The sequence below is a fragment of the Rutilus rutilus genome, assembly GCF_951802725.1.
Source record: "Rutilus rutilus genome assembly, chromosome: 6".
NCBI classification, from domain to species: domain Eukaryota; kingdom Metazoa; phylum Chordata; class Actinopteri; order Cypriniformes; family Leuciscidae; genus Rutilus; species Rutilus rutilus.
Window position 1 is genome coordinate 31,211,711 of NC_140214.1, and position 18,499 is coordinate 31,230,209.

General features: G+C 38.6%; 1 protein-coding gene across 2 annotated transcripts; it reads left to right on the plus strand.

Moving 5' to 3' along the window:
* Window positions 1-584: 584 nt before the first annotated feature.
* Window positions 585-16,031, plus strand: LOC311292245 (glutamate-rich protein 6). Of its 2 annotated transcripts, none has more exons than XM_084411855.1 (11): window positions 585-703; window positions 1,089-1,147; window positions 1,383-1,496; window positions 1,586-1,678; window positions 5,978-6,147; window positions 6,771-6,838; window positions 7,410-7,570; window positions 7,826-7,908; window positions 12,611-12,766; window positions 14,805-15,027; window positions 15,180-16,031. In XM_084411855.1, exons 1-11 carry the CDS (start codon window positions 673-675, stop codon window positions 15,438-15,440), a joined length of 1,419 nt encoding a protein of 472 aa, XP_084267981.1. In that variant the 5' UTR covers window positions 585-672; the 3' UTR covers window positions 15,441-16,031. The 2 variants fall into 2 exon arrangements, with proteins under 2 accessions (XP_084267981.1, XP_084267982.1); XM_084411856.1 differs by having other exon boundaries at window positions 596-703; window positions 1,386-1,496; window positions 15,180-16,029.
* The last annotated feature ends 2,468 nt before the right edge of the window (window positions 16,032-18,499 follow it).

Consider the following 18,499-nt stretch of genomic DNA (forward strand, 5'->3'; position numbering starts at 1 on the left):
AATTATTTTAATATAGAAAACTTTTCTGGTGACACAATAAAACCTGTCCTGAAAGTTTAAACAGTCGTTAAAAGTTTGAATTTGTAACGTTATAGAGGTCCCATGCACATATTGCTAAGGTGTTGTATCCGGTTGCAGGGATGGTGATTTCCATGCTGTAGTTGCTAGTTGCTACATGTGTCCTGACTAGATTGACATTTTGTGATGGATTTTCACAAATAAAATACAAACATATAGTAAGAAAAAACAAATAAAATAGACTAGATGACTTATTGGCGAAAATAGTGGTGCAAAGATCATAAGAAACAAATGCAGCAGAAATGTGCTTCTGCATGGTGTTTCAGCACTCAGGTCTGTCTGAACACTACGGTCTCCCACAGAGTTTGATATTACAGGCTGGACAACTCCTCTCAAATATCCATGGATACCATCAACACTGAACTGGGTGCATGCCTTCAATGCACTGTTGTGGAACAATCCAAATGGTCTATTCTTTCCATCAGGTTTGATCAGTGTGACTCAAAACTTCAGCGGAATAAAACTTTATTAGACAGTCTTTCAGTAACAGTAATTTTCCCATACAGAGTACAAGAAACTACAGTCGAAAATTAGTCCAGACCATTGGACTGGATTTGCTCCCAGTCATAGGCCTACATCACGATCCCATGTGATATGGAAAATCAAGCGAAAACTTTTCAGCCAGGTGAGCATGTGAATTCATCATCTTTTGCAGACTTTGTTTAGAATTTAGAGTGTTGTTTGTCAGAAACCTGCTAAGTTTTGTAGTTGTTTGTACAGTTATAAAGTTACTTTTAAAAAAAGAATTTTTTTTTTAAACCTTTTTCTACAACTCATCAAAGTGATATCAATGAGCTAAAGAAAATCTGTGGACAAAAGACAAAAAAGACAAAAAGTTTAATATTTTAAACTCACATGCAAGAATAAACAACAGAAAAAATTATGCATTTATTCTTATATTCTGATGTTAAGACATCTAACAGGAAAATAATACTACATGATGTGTATCACAGACCCATAAAAGATGATTATAATTGTGTGCTTATTCAAGTTACTTTTCACATTATCAGATGCTGATTCTGCAATGATGGATTCAGAGATTGGAACACTGATCAAATATATTGATTGTGTAAGAAACATTTCTTCTGATAATTTTTGAAAGCTTTTTAAATTATTATTTTTGTACTTTTTCTCATCACTTATAAGTCTCTTTATTATGTTTAAACATTTCAGTACAACAAGAAAATGGGTTAGCTTCCCCCCACTGCCCCACTTCTAGTAGTGTTTTAAAGAATGCATGCCTTTTCTCATATCCAGTTCACCCTTACATACGTTCTCTCCACACCATTTTCTGTGCTGTCCAGCAGATGGAGCAGGAGTATTTCCAAACACTGGAATCCTCACCAGCTCTCTGTCATGGGCTTCCAGGAGTCCTAAGATACAAAAGAGAGTCCCAGGAGAGGATGTACAGTCAACAGGTTGCCTATTCATTTGATTTATGTCATTTTAGAAGTGTAACATCTTAGAAAATTACTTATATTGAATAAATAATTTGTGTTTTACCCAGCCCCGACCTCAACGGGACTCTCCAATATGCTGTCAGTTCTGTGGTTTGAAAGCTTGGCCTCCTCTGGATCCACGATTTGCAGAGACTCGAGAGGTTTGACTATTGAGAAAGGACATAGCCGACACAAACACTTATTGAGTTTTGGGAAAAGTTACTTTTAATTGTAATGCGTTTAAATATTATGTTGCTCTCTAAAAAAAGTAACAAATTGGGGCAGTTAATTTTTATGGAAAGTAAAGTGTTACCTTTCTTTTGCATTACTTTTTCTCACCTGTGCTGGGCTTGCTTGTTTTTTTTGTTTGTTTTTTTATAAGTAAAATCAAGCCAAGTCACCTTTATTTATTTCGTGCATTTTACAATACAGATTGTTTCAGAGCAGCTTTACAGTGAAAACAGGAAAATAATGCAACAAAGTTTGTTTTGGCTGTATAGCAGATCTAGAAGAAAATAGTGTCATTGTCAAGCATAAGTAAGGTCAGTGTTGATTAATTTGCTGTAAAAATCATTTGTTATTTGCCGCTCTGGAGAAAACAGTGATGTCATCGTCCAGCTCAGTTCATTTCTCATATAATGGTGTCAATGCAGGCAGATCAATAATATTGTTGAATATTAAGTGTCCCCAACTAAGAAAGCCAAAAGCCAAAGTTTACAAAGGCGACAGTGGAAAGGAACCAAAACTCCATCAGGTGACAGAATGCTGAAAAAAACCTTGGGAGAAACCAGGCTCAGTCGGGGGACCAGTTCTCCTCTGGCCAATGAACGAACAGTGTATGATTATGATTCAGGCAGCATTACAGGTCAGAAGTCAGATTGGATTGGAACAATCAGAATATTTATCCAGTTCCATCTGTCTGACGATCGAAGTCACACCGGAATGGAGACGGGTTTATTGAGGATCAGTGCCGATGGCTGTCATGTCAGTGAGGAGAAAGTCTAGTTGACACAATCTCTGCTGACACTTCAGGGATGCGTTGTGGTCGTGCCTAGGTGCAGGTCCACCATCTGATCCGGATACGGCCCGGATCCGTTTGACTACATCAAGCGGTGTGGTCGTCAAGGTGCAGGTCTTCCATCTGCAGTTGATTTTGATATTCGAGGTATTATCAACTGGACAGAATTTTGAGATCGCAGTCGTTGAAGTTGACGCAGTAGATGTTGAAGGACTATAATGCGTTAAGAGCTCGCTCAAGTATCGGGGAGCTAAACCATTTAGTGCTTTGTAAGTAATCAGCAATATTTAAAAATGTATACGATTTAATAGGGAGCAAATGCACTGTTAACTGAACCGGGCTAATATGGTCAAACTTCCTGGTTAGTAAGAACTCTAGCTGATGTATTTTTGACCAGCTGGAGTTTGTTTATTAAGCGTGCAGGGCAACCACCCAGTAAGAGCATTACAATAATCTAACCTTGAGGTCATGAATGCATGAACTAACTGTTCCGCATTTGTCATTGAGATTAAATGTCGTAGTTTAGATACAGTGAGGAAAATAAGTATTTGAACACCCTGCTATTTTGCAAGTTCTCCCACTTGGAAATCATGGAGGGGTCTGAAATTGTCATCGTAGGTGCATGTCCACTGTGAGAGACATAATCTAAAAAAAAAAAATCCAGAAATCACAATATATGATTTTTTAACTATTTATGTTTATGATACAGCTGCAAATAAGTATTTGAACACCTGTCTATCAGCTAGAATTCTGACCCTCAAAGACCTGTTAGTCTGCCTTTAAAATGTCCACCTCCACTCCATTTATTATCCTAAAGATGCACCTGTTTGAGGTCGTTAGCTGCATAAAGACACCTGTCCACCCCATACAATCAGTAAGAATCCAACTACTAACATGGCCAAGACCAAAGAGCTGTCCAAAGACACTAGAGACAAAATTGTACACCTCCACAAGGCTGGAAAGGGCTACGGGGAAATTGCCAAGCAGCTTGGTGAAAAAAGGTCCACTGTTGGAGCAATCATTAGAAAATGGAAGAAGCTAAACATGACTGTCAATCTCCCTCGGACTGGGGCTCCATGCAAGATCTCACCTCGTGGGGTCTCAATGATCCTAAGAAAGGTGAGAAATCAGCCCAGAACTACACGGGAGGAGCTGGTCAATGACCTGAAAAGAGCTGGGACCACCGTTTCCAAGGTTACTGTTGGTAATGCACTAAGACGTCATGGTTTGAAATCATGCATGGCACGGAAGGTTCCCCTGCTTAAACCAGCACATGTCAAGGCCCGTCTTAAGTTTGCCAATGACCATTTGGATGATCCAGAGGAGTCATGGGAGAAAGTCATGTGGTCAGATGAGACCAAAATAGAACTTTTTGGTCATAATTCCACTAAACGTGTTTGGAGGAAGAAGAATGATGAGTACCATCCCAAGAACACCATCCCTACTGTGAAGCATGGGGGTGGTAGCATCATGCTTTGGGGGTGTTTTTCTGCACATGGGACAGGGCGACTGCACTGTATTAAGGAGAGGATGACCGGGGCCATGTATTGCGAGATTTTGGGGAACAACCTCCTTCCCTCAGTTAGAGCATTGAAGATGGGTCGAGGCTGGGTCTTCCAACATGACAATGACCCGAAGCACACAGCCAGGATAACCAAGGAGTGGCTCTGTAAGAAGCATATCAAGGTTCTGGCGTGGCCTAGCCAGTCTCCAGACCTAAACCCAATAGAGAATCTTTGGAGGGAGCTCAAACTCCGTGTTTCTCAGCGACAGCCCAGAAACCTGACTGATCTAGAGAAGATCTGTGTGGAGGAGTGGGCCAAAATCCCTCCTGCAGTGTGTGCAAACCTGGTGAAAAACTACAGGAAACGTTTGACCTCTGTAATTGCAAACAAAGGCTACTGTACCAAATATTAACATTGATTTTCTCAGGTGTTCAAATACTTATTTGCAGCTGTATCATTCAAATAAATAGTTAAAAAATCATACATTGTGATTTCTGCGTTTTGTTTTTTAGATTATGTCTCTTACAGTGGACATGCACCTACGATGACAATTTCAGACCCCTCCATGATTTCTAAGTGGGAGAACTTGCAAAATAGCAGGGTGTTCAAATACTTATTTTCCTCACTGTATCAGCATAACAGTGAAAACTAATGCCATGCTTTCTTTCTCCCATGGGTAGCATGTACAGGGGAAAAAGTAATATTTTTGGCAAATGTAAAGGCCCTTTCACACCAAAAGTGAAATGAATAATAGTCAAGGATAGTCATGGGCCTGTCCAAATACCCACACTTCTGGTCTTTGCACTTGACCACTACTTACATGACGTATTTCATTTGGCCCTGTATTTGTAAGTGTTCAAGTAGGCATGAAGACCGCAAGTGTGTGTAGAACATTTGATTGACCGATAGAGCACACTTATAGGGTTGCAAAAATGCATGTGTTTACAGAGCTTTATTTTGATTTTCAATACTTTGCATTTTAAAATAAACTTCTAAATGTCTGTTCAGTAGTTGTAACAGAAGACTTGTTGTGGCGCTTCTAATTAAGTTATAAAAAGCAGTTGCAAATTTTATCTTACAAAATACACCAATAAAATGTGCAACACTTTCCCCTGGTTTCACAGACAAGACTTAACCTAGTCCCAGACTAAAATGCATGTTTGAGCTGTTTTAACTGAAAACAACTTGCACTGACATATCTTAAAATATGTCAGTGCCATTGTTTTGTCTTAAGATGCACACCAGTAATGTTTGTTTCAAAGGCATGTTTATAAAAGCTACTTAAATGTCCTAATTAAACTAAGGCCTAATCCTGGCTTAATCTAAGCACTGTCTGAAACCAGGCCTTTATGTTTTACTACCAAATTATATCTCGTGAGTTCCCAAACATGATGCATGATGGGATCTTGGGTTTAGTGTGTTTTCAGAGCACTGCAATTTGGCATTTTGGCATAAGACATGGGACAGTTGTGAACTTACTTCCTGTCGCATGCATGTGTAAGTGGCCAAAACCACAAGTGTGGGTATTTGGACAGGCCCAAAGTGTCCATCGTATGCACACTTCAGAATCTCATTTTCTGTGTTTGCATTTCACTGTTTTTATTCATTTTGAGGAATACTGAATCTGTTTTTGTGGAAGTGAGATGAGTCAATGCCTGCTCACATTTAGTCTTGTTATACTTTATACTGATTTCTCTCAACATGGAAACAGGAGAGGTGTCAGTCAATAAATGGGAAAACGTGCGTTACTTTAAAAAAATAAATTAAAAAAATAAAGATATTTTGTAGTAAATTTAAAAATAATGTGTTTCTTTACTACTTACTTGAAAAAAGTAATCTGATTACATTACTTGCGTTACTTGTAATGTGTTAAACCCCAACACTGCCCTTATTGCTTCAACACTAAATCCTGATATGAATTTCTAATTGGACTTCAGGACTTCTGCTGTGAGAACTACAGAGAGTTGTTCGAGATTGTGGTCCATGAAAAGCTTCTGTCTATGAGACGTTCTGAGGCACAGTCAATCGGACCTGGTCGACTAGATGACCCTTTCATCAATGAGGACGAAGAGCTACAAGAAAAAGCACGAGAAAGAGGAAAACACAGGTTTGATATGTACAGTACTACATACTACTGCTTAAAGGTTTGGGGTCAGTATGAATATTTATTTATTCATTTTTATTTCAGCAAGGATGTATTAAATTGAACAAAAAAGTGAAAGTAGAAATTTAAAAATATTTCTATTTCTGTTTTCTTCATATTCATCAAAGAGACTTGAAAAAAAGCATTATGGTTTTCACCAAAATATTAAGCAGCACAACTGTTTTCAACTGATAATAATACGAAATGTTTCTTGAGCAGCAAATCAGCATATTAGAATTATCTAATAAGAGGGATCATTTGACACTGAAGACTGGATAAATTATGCTGAAAATTCAGCTTTTACATCACAGGAATATATTACATTTTAAGATATATTTAGAAATATATATATGATAATATAATTTCACAGTATTGCTGTTTTTACTGTACTTTGATAAATTAATGCAGCCTTGGTGAACATAAGTGACTTCTTTCAAAACGATTTTAAAAAAAAATGTATTACTGACCCCAAATGTTAGAATGGCAGTGTACATGGCATATGCACTTTGCTGTGTTGTTACTTGAGCATGTTGTTATGAAAACTGAAATGTGTGATTTTGTTTATACTTATCATTCCTTTGGCTTAGTTTCAGACAGAGAGAGAGACAGAGATATGACAGAGCTGCTTATTCCAGTTTATTGGTATCAAAGAACAGTGAGTATCCACATATGTGAGTGAGAGCATGTGTTTGACAATTTACCCATGGATGGATAAGTAGCCTAACAACAATTAATATTCACACCCAGAAATGAAAATTCTGTCATTATTTACTCCCATGACTAGAATTTACCTTTCCGTGGACAGTCACCATTTCACAAAAGTGGTCCATAGGACAATATTCCAAGTCTACTACAATAAATTTGTATGGGGAATATATATATATAGTTTAAATTATTCAACCCCCATTGCAAATCAGATTTATTGGCAACATTTACAGACTTTCAGCTGTTTGCAATGAACAAATCAAACAAAAGTAATTGAAATAGCACAACACAACAAATGTTTCACATGGTTTCCCCAAATTCAACTGAAAATGCAACTTGACTTCTCCAGTCTCAAAATTATTCAACCCCCTGTCAATTTTATAGTTTTAAAGTGTGTGTGTGTGTGTGTGTGTGTGTGTGTGTGTGTGTGTGTGTGTGTGTGTGTGTGTGTGTGACATATTACTAAGATATCATTCAGTGACAGCATGTTGAGGGGGTAAATTAATAATTTCTCTCCTCAGATGTGCCTCATGATAATTCAGTTATCAGTTTCCGTCTCTCTAACTGTGAACCCAAAGAGGATCTTAAAGAGTACATGCATGAGGACGCGATCTTTGGACAATGGACAAGTGATGAGTCTTCTGCACTGGGGTCAGTTGAGTTTGGCTTAACTCATCACCAGGTAACTGACCATAATAATTTACTCTGTTAGAAAGTTGTATTATCATGGTATGGAAGAAGCTTTGTGTCCGCCACGGAATAGAAAATAAAAAAGGTAAGTGCAACTTTTTTTTTCTCAGAATTGCGAGTTTATATCTAACAGGTCTGACTTTATAACACGCAATTCTGGGATTATCTTTTAATTTTTTTTATTCCGTGGTGGATCAAGCTTCCATAATGAGGTCCTTAAACTAAACATCTGGTCTCTTTTTTTCAGAACAATTCAAGTTTCTTGGAGAAGTACTATTCTAATGGAGAGAAATTTCTTACTGTGTTTCCAGATGGTTCTGCACAAGTTTTGTATCCTTTTAGCTATAATCTAGAATACTATGTGGGTACTTTTAAGTAGCAATATGTCACCAGTGTCAAAGACAAATTTCCACTCTGTGACAAACAGAATGGACAATAAAGTTCAACTTCAACTTCAATAGCTTTGTGAAAGTGGCTATGCTCATAGCCTACTGTATTATATTTGATATGCAGAATTCCAAGGCTTCTAAATTATCAACATGATCAAAACTTGATCAAACCTGTTGTACACAATCTACACGCCTTCTGTCATCTGATTGATTCATTGACTTTATATTTTAGAAAGTAAAAGCTCTTTTAGTTAAAAAATAAATAAATAAAATATACCCTTCTGGTTGTGGTACACATGTCTTTACTGATTTTTATAAAGTAAACACGAGAATAACCTTATATTGTTAGTAATACTTCAAGATGAACACTTGTTGGACTGAAGCAACTTAGCTTTACTTAATTATCCATATATTTTTTTTAGAAAAGTCATGATAAAAAGTGAGTATCAAACATGGTACATCCGGGCTTTTTGTTTTATTTGTTCAGCTCTCAATCATCATTGCATTGCATTGCATTATATGTTTTGCCCCCACAATAAAACATTACATGGCGCTGATCATAAAACTAAGCATTTAAATATCTTAGTAAGACATATTTGTCAGGTGATGTGTAGGCTATTGTAAACACATGATCACAAAGGATAACAAAAAGAGACTTTAATAGTAAATTCCATTCGGAACATGTAGGAGAATCACAGGGAAGAAACTCAGGAAATTAACCACACTTAATGCCTGCTACAGATGATTTTAGCAATCCTATAGGATCATTACAAATCACTGTATGCCATGGATCTTATCAACTTGGGCACGACATGTATGTAGACTGTACAATGATGATATCTATTGAATCATAGGCTATGCCACAAGTTAGTATAGAAGAATAAAACGTCATCAGCATAGTGGTAAATGAATCGCAATTATGGTTCCCTATCGATATGGTTCACTTACACTGCGTCGCTAGGCGCTTTGGAGAAAACTCGTTTTTCTCAGAATACTGAAGCCTTATTGAATCATGCAGTTAAACTTTACAAGCCAATGGCTGTGCAGCAGAACTGCACGAACCTATGGCGCTTAAGCATGCCGAAAATGGGCAGGGCTACCTGTCTATATTTAGCAGGATTTTCGCCATAGGAATCTCAGAACAAATCTCCTTCAGCGATGAAGATCTTCTCCTGACTCTGAGACAAGACAGAAGAATGTAAATGTGTACTTGAAATGCAAAGTAAGTCGCTTTGGATAAAAGTGTCTGCAAAATGCATAAATGTAAATGTAAGAAGCCTTCTCTCCTTTGAATGAGCCTCACAACGGCTATCAGATGAGACTAATAGAGCATATTTTTCTCTAAAAGAGCATCTTTTTTCGCCGGCGTTTGTTTTAAAATGTTGCGCCCCTGAGCATATCGCTTGCCAGGGCCACGCGAAGCCACATTCATCAAAGACGGACGCTCTCATTGCGAGAGAAACTCTCCATAAAGAAAGCAGCTCCTCCCCTCATTCCCCTTCGTTCTCTCGGGGCATGGCAGGCCATCCCCCGAGTGTTGAGCTGAATAATGGGGGCAATCAAACAAGGTTACTTGCTTCAATTCGCTCGCAGACCCCCATGCTTCAAGGCCATGGTCTGGAGTTCGGTACGAAGCACCTCCGTTCCTAAGTGATGAATTTTGTTAGTGAAAGGAGCTGTAGAGACAGTTCCTCCAGCTCACAGTGAGTCAGACTTTTCTAGCCGCTACTTCCTCGTTCCCAAAAAGGATGGTGGCCTCAGACCCATCCCCAATTTCAGGCATCTAAACCACGCTTGATGAAGCAGCCATTCAAGATGCTAACACTGAAACAAATCCTCTCACAAGTATGCCCAGGGGATTGTTTTTTCTCAGTGGATCTGAAAGATGCCTACTTTCATATCCAGATAGCCCCCCCATCACAGACCGTTTTTGAGATTCGTGCTTGAGGGGGTGACTTACACTATACTGTCCTTTCATTCAGACTGTCTCTGGCACTGCACCCTTTCACAAAGTGCAAGGATGTGACCCTCTCCCCTCTGAGACAGAAGGGAGTGTACATCCTGAATTACCTTGATGACTGGCTTGTATTGGCCCAGTCAGAGGCCGAGTTAGACACTCACAGATTCTTGCTCCTCAGCCTTTTGGAAGGTAGTCTCTACAGATGCCTCCAACATGGGTTGGGCAGGCCGACATCCAGGCTCCTGGTCGAGCATGGAGAAATGGCTACATATCAACTGCCTAGAAATGAAATACTGGTGGTTTTTCTAGCCCTCAAAACCTTCCTACCAGACCTGAAAAGGGCACCATGTCTTAGTCTGCTCGGACAACATTGCAGTGGTGTCCTACATAAACCACCAAGGTGGGCTCAGATCAAGGCCTCTGTGAGACGCCTTCTCTCATGGGCATGACGCAACCTGCGCTCACTAAGAACAGCACACGTGCCGGGCAGACTGAACCAAGGGGCAGACGTGCTGTCCCGAGGCAACATGTCCTCAGGTGAATGGATGCTCTATCTCCAGACTGTTCACAAGATCTGGAGTATCGTCGGGAAGGCAGAAGTCGACCTCTTCGCCTCAGAAGACAAATCTCACTGCCCAATATTTATCTCAAAGGACAGGTGGTCCACAAATGGTCCAGCCTTCCCCTTTACACCTTTCCCCTGGTTGCGCTGCTCCCTCAGGTCATCAGACGGATCAGGGAGGACAGACGTGTAGCCCGTCTGGTGTCCCCTCTCTGGCGGAACCAGTCATGGCTTCCCGAGTTGATGCAGCTGCTCGCAAAAGCCTGTGGCCAATTCCCCTCAGGAAGGACCTCCTTTCCCAGGCAAAAGGAACGATTTCACACCCTCAACCCAAGTTGTGGGCCCTCCATGTCCTGTCCACGACAGGAGCCTATGGACCTCTCCGCGAGAGTCCTAAACACTATTTCTGAGGCTAGAGCCCCATCCACTAGACGCCGCTATGGCCTTAAGTGGTCTGTCTTCTCTGACTGGTGCACAGTCCGGAGTGAAGACCCGACGTCCTGTGAGGTTTCACTGGTACTGTCTTTCCTGAAGGAGCTGCTGGACAAGGGGCGTACCCATCTCCACGCTCAAAGTCTATGTGGCAGGCATAGCAGCATACCACGCTCCTGTGGCCGACCAGTCTATAGGCAGGAACAAGTTGTTCGTTTTCTGAAGGGGGCCAGAAGGCTGAACCCGCCTCGTCCCCCTCACTATTCCAACATGGGACCTGTCTACAGTCCTTAGGGCCCTCTATTCGAGCCACTCCAATCAGCTGAGCTGCGGCCCCTTTCGCTTAAGACCGCCTTCGGTCAAGTGAGTGGGTGACTTGCAAGCTCTCTCTGTGAGTGTGTCTTGCCTTGAGTTTGGGCCTAATTGCTGTAAAGTCGTCCTCAAACCAAGACACGGCTATGTAACTAAGGTGCTCTCTACTCCGTTCAGAGCACAGGTCGTTACTCTCTCTGCTCTTCCAGCTTCAGAGGGCAAGCAGGAGTTGCATTTTCTCTGCCCTTTTCGGGCCTTAAGAGTATATATCTAGATCTCTGCCCAGTTCAGGCAGTCAGAGCAGCTCTTCTTGTGTGAAGAGTAATTCTAATTATCTCAGTTATTTTGCTTTTTTTTTCCAGATACAATCATCGTCTTTTTTTTACGTACTAGATGTACGCACATGCGCTCTCTTCAAAATGGTGATTTAAATCACTCGACAAACTAAAAGATGTGATTTGTATATATTCTAATTTGAAATGTAAGATATAGATTTTACTGAATATAGATTTTACTGAATGTCAGCTTGCTTATTTTGCTCAAGATAATGATTTATTAAGTCCACATGTCATGCAAACAAGAAACTATGCTTCTAACCTCAGGTCGAGATCTGCTGTTCCAACCACTCAACTTTGCGATGCTGTTTGCGAATGTTCTTTGGAACTATAGTTTCGGGAAATATAGACTCGCTGAACTATACTGACAGAACTTGCGATCTGGCTAACAATGCTTTCAGGAAACGTACCACAGAACCAAAACACAATGAATCCAAAACAGAGCATGTTACAATATTATTGGGAGATACAGAGTGAAATCTGATATTTAAATGCATTTTATGTAAGTAATTTGCAAAACTGTTATAAAATCTGATTGATTTACATTACAAGCTATCAGAATTTCATCTTATTTTTGGGTCACATAATTATCATCAACTGCATCTAATTGCATATTTTTGCTCAATTCAGGCCACTGAATAAAATTGAGGTGTTTTTTCCTCCTAAAGTTTGAGCTCCATATTCTCCATTGTCCATATTAAGACTATTATTTCATATGTCAGGCTTTACAGGTATAAATTAGTAATTAGTAATATTTGGGATTAGAGTGTGACTTTAGATTTCAGTAAAAGACACTAACTATAATATTTTACTGTACAAAAAAAAAAAAAAAAAAAAGGCTGGATTGTGGTACAAACTATATATCATTATACAAATGGGGTATTTCTTCAGTGACATTGATAATGGAAACCTTTTGCATGGAGCTATCTTGATGCATCCACACAGGGTTTGACACCTTGGGATAAAATGATTGTACAGTGATTTGAAAATTTGTTAATTTATTATCTATTGCTGTTGATTGTCCTTATTGTCATGGCAATAGCTATCCTTCAGGAAACTTGGCTATCATCATTCTCAGCTGTAAGAATGAAAGGATCTGTATCGTACGGGATGACATGACGACGACTCTTTGTCCAGTCAGAGCCCTCTTTCAGTCTAATGGCAGAGCCACTTGTTACCATTGCAACGGCAGCATTTGGTATGGTCAAATTGCTATTACACTGACACGAATCTGAATGTCTCAAATGGACTGATTCTTGATCTGGAGGGGAAAGTCTGAAACCTTAAAGGGATAGTTCACCCAAAAATGAAAATCCTGTCATCATTTGCTCACCCTCATGTTGTTGCATGCCTTTCCTTCTTCTGTGGAACACAAAAGAAGATATTTTGAGAAATGTGTTTTTTTATTTTTTTATGTGCATCTTTATGTTAACCACAGGCTTTATTTTAGACGTCTAACCAAAAACCCTTTCAAAAAACGCCATTAGGATGATAGAACGGGAAGTGCTATATTGCTAACTTGTATCTGGGTTTTGGCCAACAAAAATACATCATCCCTGCAGTGCTCTATTTGGAAGACAACATTTAGTTGACAATAAATACTGTCAGATAGATGGGCCCAATCTAACCACGGGAACATAATTATTTATTAAGATATATTAGATATCATGAACATTAGATATCATATAACATTATATAACATGAACAAAACATTTATTTATAATAAATAATAAATGCTTTTACAGCATTTTTTAACCTACATTTTTATGTACACTAATACATTTTTTTAACTTTAAAGGGATAATTCTCCCCAAAGATTTTTTTTAAATCTCTCATCATTTACTCACCATTGTGTCTTTCCAAATCCTAAGACTTTTTTCATTTTCGAAACACAAATGCTAATATTTTTAGAGAAACCTGAAAGATTTTGGTCCTTCCACTGCAAGTCCACAAAACCAAAACATAGACACTTCAAAATATTCAGCACTTTATTTTACAGTCCTGTTTATAATGAACATACTAGTGTGAACCCTGAACCTACCTCTAAACCATAACTTAACCCATTAAGTTACCTTACACTACTCAGTACTTTTGTGGGTAAGTACACTATAAGTACATTACAAGTGCATGTACTGTAAAAAAGTGCAATCAAATATTTGTAAAACCAATATGAATCAAGCAGTTTAACACAAGTCTTCCAAAGAGACATGATTGATTTATAAGATGAACATATTAAATTTAGACTTTTATTCACTTCTTATTACTAACAAATTGTAGTCTGTTACTGATTCCAAATACCAAAAACCATAGTTGGTAACATAATACATTACTACTGTTTGGTTACTTTTGATCTAACTTGTTTGTTACATTGAATTGAATATAATAATATTGTACCATATTGATGTAAGAAAATATATTCCATTCTTTGTTATCAATGTTTAATAACTAACTAGTGGCAGGTCTGTGTGCAATTTCATGAAAGACTTTCTGAATGTATATAAAAGATGTGCTTTTTTTAAGAAAGGAAACTGTAAAATATAAAAAAAGAAGAATTATGGAGAAGCAATAAATTATCAATTATTTACTGCCTTTATTATGTAATTCAGATTACATGTAATCAGTTACTACCCAGCATTATATAATAGTGCTGTCATATCGGTTAATCGCGTTTTTTATTTGTGTATCGTGAGCATCATCTTCTCAGTTTTCGCGCATGTGTCGTGGCGCTCTCGTAAACTCACGTCAGAGGCCCACACAGAAGAAAACGAATAGTTGAATAAAAGTTGTTATTTCTGCGCACAAAAAGTATTCTCGTCTCTTGATAAACTTAAGGTTGAGCCACTGTAGTCATTTGGACTATTTTAACGATGTCTTTACTAACTTTTCTGGACCGGCAGAATGAAATTGCCTAGAAGCCTATGAAGGAGTGAGCCAGCTCTCAGATTTCATCAAAAATATCTTAATTTGTGTTCCGAAGATGAACAAAAGTCTTACGGGGTTGGAACAACATGAGGGTGAGTAATTACTGACAGAATTTTCATTCTTGGGTGAACTAACCCTTTAATAGATGGACATACAGGAAAAATATCTTCATTTGTGTTCTGAAGATGAACAAAAGGCTTGTGGGTTTGGAACAACATGAGGGTGAGAGTAAATGATGAATAACCCTTTATAAATTTAACTCTGTGGTATAAGTTCAGTAAACTGTGACGTGGCTCTTGTTTCCTGTGGAGCAGGTTGAGTACGGATGCTTGGGGTGGGCGGAGTCTAGATGAGAGCGGGAGAAGGATCAGAACGTGGAGCTGGACAGACCAGGCTCAAACACCAACACCCCTGAGACCACTCTTTCTGTCGCTCAACAGAAGTATAGGGGTCCGGGTTCTTGGCCAACAGTTGGTGTTTGTGTCATTCCTCGCTTCAGGACAGCAAGCCAGGTTCAGAGTAGGCAGCTGTGAGTCGGTAAGAAAGTGCACAAGTCCTGTCTTTTAATCTGATCACCAATTTTAGCTATTCATATGAGAGTTTTGAGACATTTTCTTGATCCGTCACACTTACTACTCAACTCAGATTGGTCCAGCTAAGTGTTTTGTCTGCCGTGTCTTTGCTTACAGTCCAAAGAACACAACACTCCTCCTCAACCCCTCATGTGTAAAGAGGAACTAGTACTTCTGGCATGCAAGGTTGGCCTTTACATGGCTCTGATACGGTTACAGCAGTGCCAAGCCTTCCCATCCAGCTTCACACATCTAAGGATCAGACCTCCACCTTTCCTTTACTCGCTGGTCCGAAGGCTGCGGAGTTTGAGCCACAGAGTACAAATGGAAGAGCCAGACAAGGCCTTCATCCAGCGCTGTCTGCAGGCCTGTCCATGAACTGACACTCATGCAAGATATGCTAGTCTCGCTTGACTAAAGGTGCAGTCACATTAGCGAAATTTCATGGGCAAAAAAGTTCCATTGTCAATAGTGTAGCGATTATGAAGCACAGAGCTCACACAGAAGTCACTTTCAAACCAAATAGCTTGCTGTGACCAACGTGACAAATTTGCGTGAGCAACTTAAACCCACTGAGAAATAACTATACGTAGGGAAATCTTTCGCCCTCACTTGAAATTCCGATTGCTTGGATTCTTATCGGAACGACTGCTAAATTGCCTGCTAAAATATATCAATCAGTGGTAAATATGACCATGCCTTAAAAACAAAAAAAAGTTAACAATAAATAGATCTCATCATTTACTCACCCTCATGCCATCACACATTTATTTTACTTATATCTGAATAAAATAAGCACATAGTGAAGCTCACTTGAAAATGTAACTTAATATGAACTACTTGTTTATTGAACAATAAAATCAATGTAACATTTAACATTTAATTAATATATGTCAAATATATGCTCCCTTGGTCGTGTTACATTACTTCATTATATCATATGTTATAAATAAAAAACGTAACATTTTGAATTTCTTCCTCAGTATGTTTTTTCTGTGAGCTTCTTTCTGTTTGCTGTTACGCTCATTTGCAGACATCCCACCTCTCCCGGAAGGTCCGGGAGTCTCCCTCATATTGATAGTGGCTCCCTGATGCCCGCAAATCATATACATGTTTGTTACATATTTGTTTTGCTTTTTCCATGAAAGTGTCTCACAGAGAGGCAGGCAGCGAGCCTCAACAGCTTGACATTGTTACCGGAAATAGCCTACACTATCACTGTTTACACTGTTTACACTGAATGTAATCAAATCAGAATCTTTCTCGCGTTTCGATGCCTCGCTAGTCATTTTTTGTCACCTAAGTTTTAATCAGGCTACTTGTCCGGTCGGCCCAGTAAAATTATCTTTCACTTGCTCCTTCAAAAAATCCACTTATCCTGGACAAACGTTAATGTCGAACCTTGTAGTTATAGTTATCATCCTTAGTGCGAACCTTGGTTAATCAAAGCACGTTTCAACTACAACAAATGCTAACAAAGTATTTGAAGGTTGAGCACGCAAGCTCATTGGCTACTGATACAGCAGGAACCAATCAGCTGTGCCCTAAAGACAACGATGTGATCCAAGCAGATTGGGTAAACTAAATGCAAAAAAGTTATCAACCTAATGAGAGCTGTGGCTGGATATGATTGGGGAGCAGATAAAATATCACTAATTGACATCTATAGAGCATGCATGAGATCATCAATAGATTATGGTTGTATAATTTATGGTGCAGCAGCAAAAACATCATTGAAAATAATTGACAGATTACAGTATAGAGCATTACACAGTAAATTCCCCAGTGTTAAATTAAGACTGCTCAGAGCACATATGGTCCCACTCTACATGGTGTTAAAGTAACACAGAAGCAGTGTTAAAGTTAATGAGACAATTAAGTGATCAATTGAGTGATGATTGAGCATTATTGAAGACACCTGATGATAACAAGCAGAATCACTGAAGGAGAAAATCACAAATTGTAAGCCACCGTGGTGATGGGTGTTTGCTTTAGTTGGGCTCTTGGCCCTTACTGTATATTATTAACTTTAGACTTTAGTTTGTCTGCTGTTATTGATTTATAACAGTCAAATGAACAAAGAAAAGTGTGATCTGATAGTGTTGGTTATGTTTTGACATAATCATGCTGTGATCCGAAAATGAAACTTATTGAGATAGTTTGGTGTAACTTGTTAGCAGCAGCTTTGTGATTCTACAGCATATGATTATCAGCATATTTCTTATAATCCAATATATTTAATAAACATTGTTCTGATCAAAACACTTTCAAATGTATTTATTTAGAAACACAGACATCAATAATCAGCCTGTGAATCTCAACAATGGTGACAATAATAAAGCATGTTGCAGTGGCTGCCACCAATCACAACTCATTAATGGCTCCCATCATGCATTGCGGTATGAATAAATTATGATCTGAATTGTCTATGTAATTTACTTTTCCCAATTGTCACCATTGTTGAGATGCATAGACTGAATCTTTATGTCTGTGTGTGCCTAAAAGAAAGATTTAAAAAAAAAAAAAACTTTTAAGAAATCATTTATATTCTATCTAAAATTCTGGATATTTACGCAGAATCACAGTTATGCTGTAACCAACAACATAAATCAAAAACATAAAGTTCAAATGATGATTGTCATAACATAACCAACACCATCAGATCACTTTTTTTCTTTGTTCATCTGGCAGTTATAACTCAGATACAGCAGCCTAACAAAAATTAAAGTTAATAAAATAAGGGTCAAGAGCCCAACTAAAGCAAACACCCATCACCATAACGGTGGCTTACAATTTGAGATTTTCTCCTTCAGTGATTCTGCTTGTTATCATCAGGTGTCTTCAATAATGCTCAATCATCACTCAATTAATCACTTAATTGCCTCATTAACTTTAACACTGCTTCAGTGTTACTTTAACACCATGTAGAGTGGGACCATATGTGCTCTGAGCAGTGTTAATTTAACACTGGGGAATTGACTGTGTACGTGTATGTACTGGAGCTATTAAGTCAACACCCACTAACGCAATACTTATAGAAACAGGAGAGACACCACTGAAGATAAGGAGAGAAAAACTTGCATTAGCTTATTGGATCCGATTGAAAGGAAGTGGGAAAGAGAACCCTACTAAGGAGACCATACAGGATTGTTGGGAGTATTACAAGTATCAGGGACGTGGGTTTGGATGGAACGGGGAAAAGAGAGTGGAGGAATATGGAATAAAAGCCTTAGATTTCACAACGTCCACCCCAGTTAGTAATATACCACCATGGTTTTTCCCAGGGCTCAAAACAGATTTTAGTATCCTGGAAAAGAAAAGAGAATGGAGAATGGAGGAAGAGGGAATTAAGATAAGTATTTATATAAGGAACAGTTACAATAATTATCTCAAAATTTATACAGATTGATCCAAGAGCAAACAGGAATATGTGGGAG

Bases quoted from the DNA above. Each gene is read 5' to 3' on its own strand.
- LOC311292245 (XM_084411855.1), top strand. From the start codon at position 673: ATGGAAAATCAAGCGAAAACTTTTCAGCCAG. The intron at 704-1,088 runs GTGAGCATGTGA...TCACATTATCAG, and splicing joins AGCGAAAACTTTTCAGCCAG to ATGCTGATTCTGCAATGATG. The intron at 6,839-7,409 runs GTGAGTATCCAC...TTCTCTCCTCAG, and splicing joins TTTATTGGTATCAAAGAACA to ATGTGCCTCATGATAATTCA.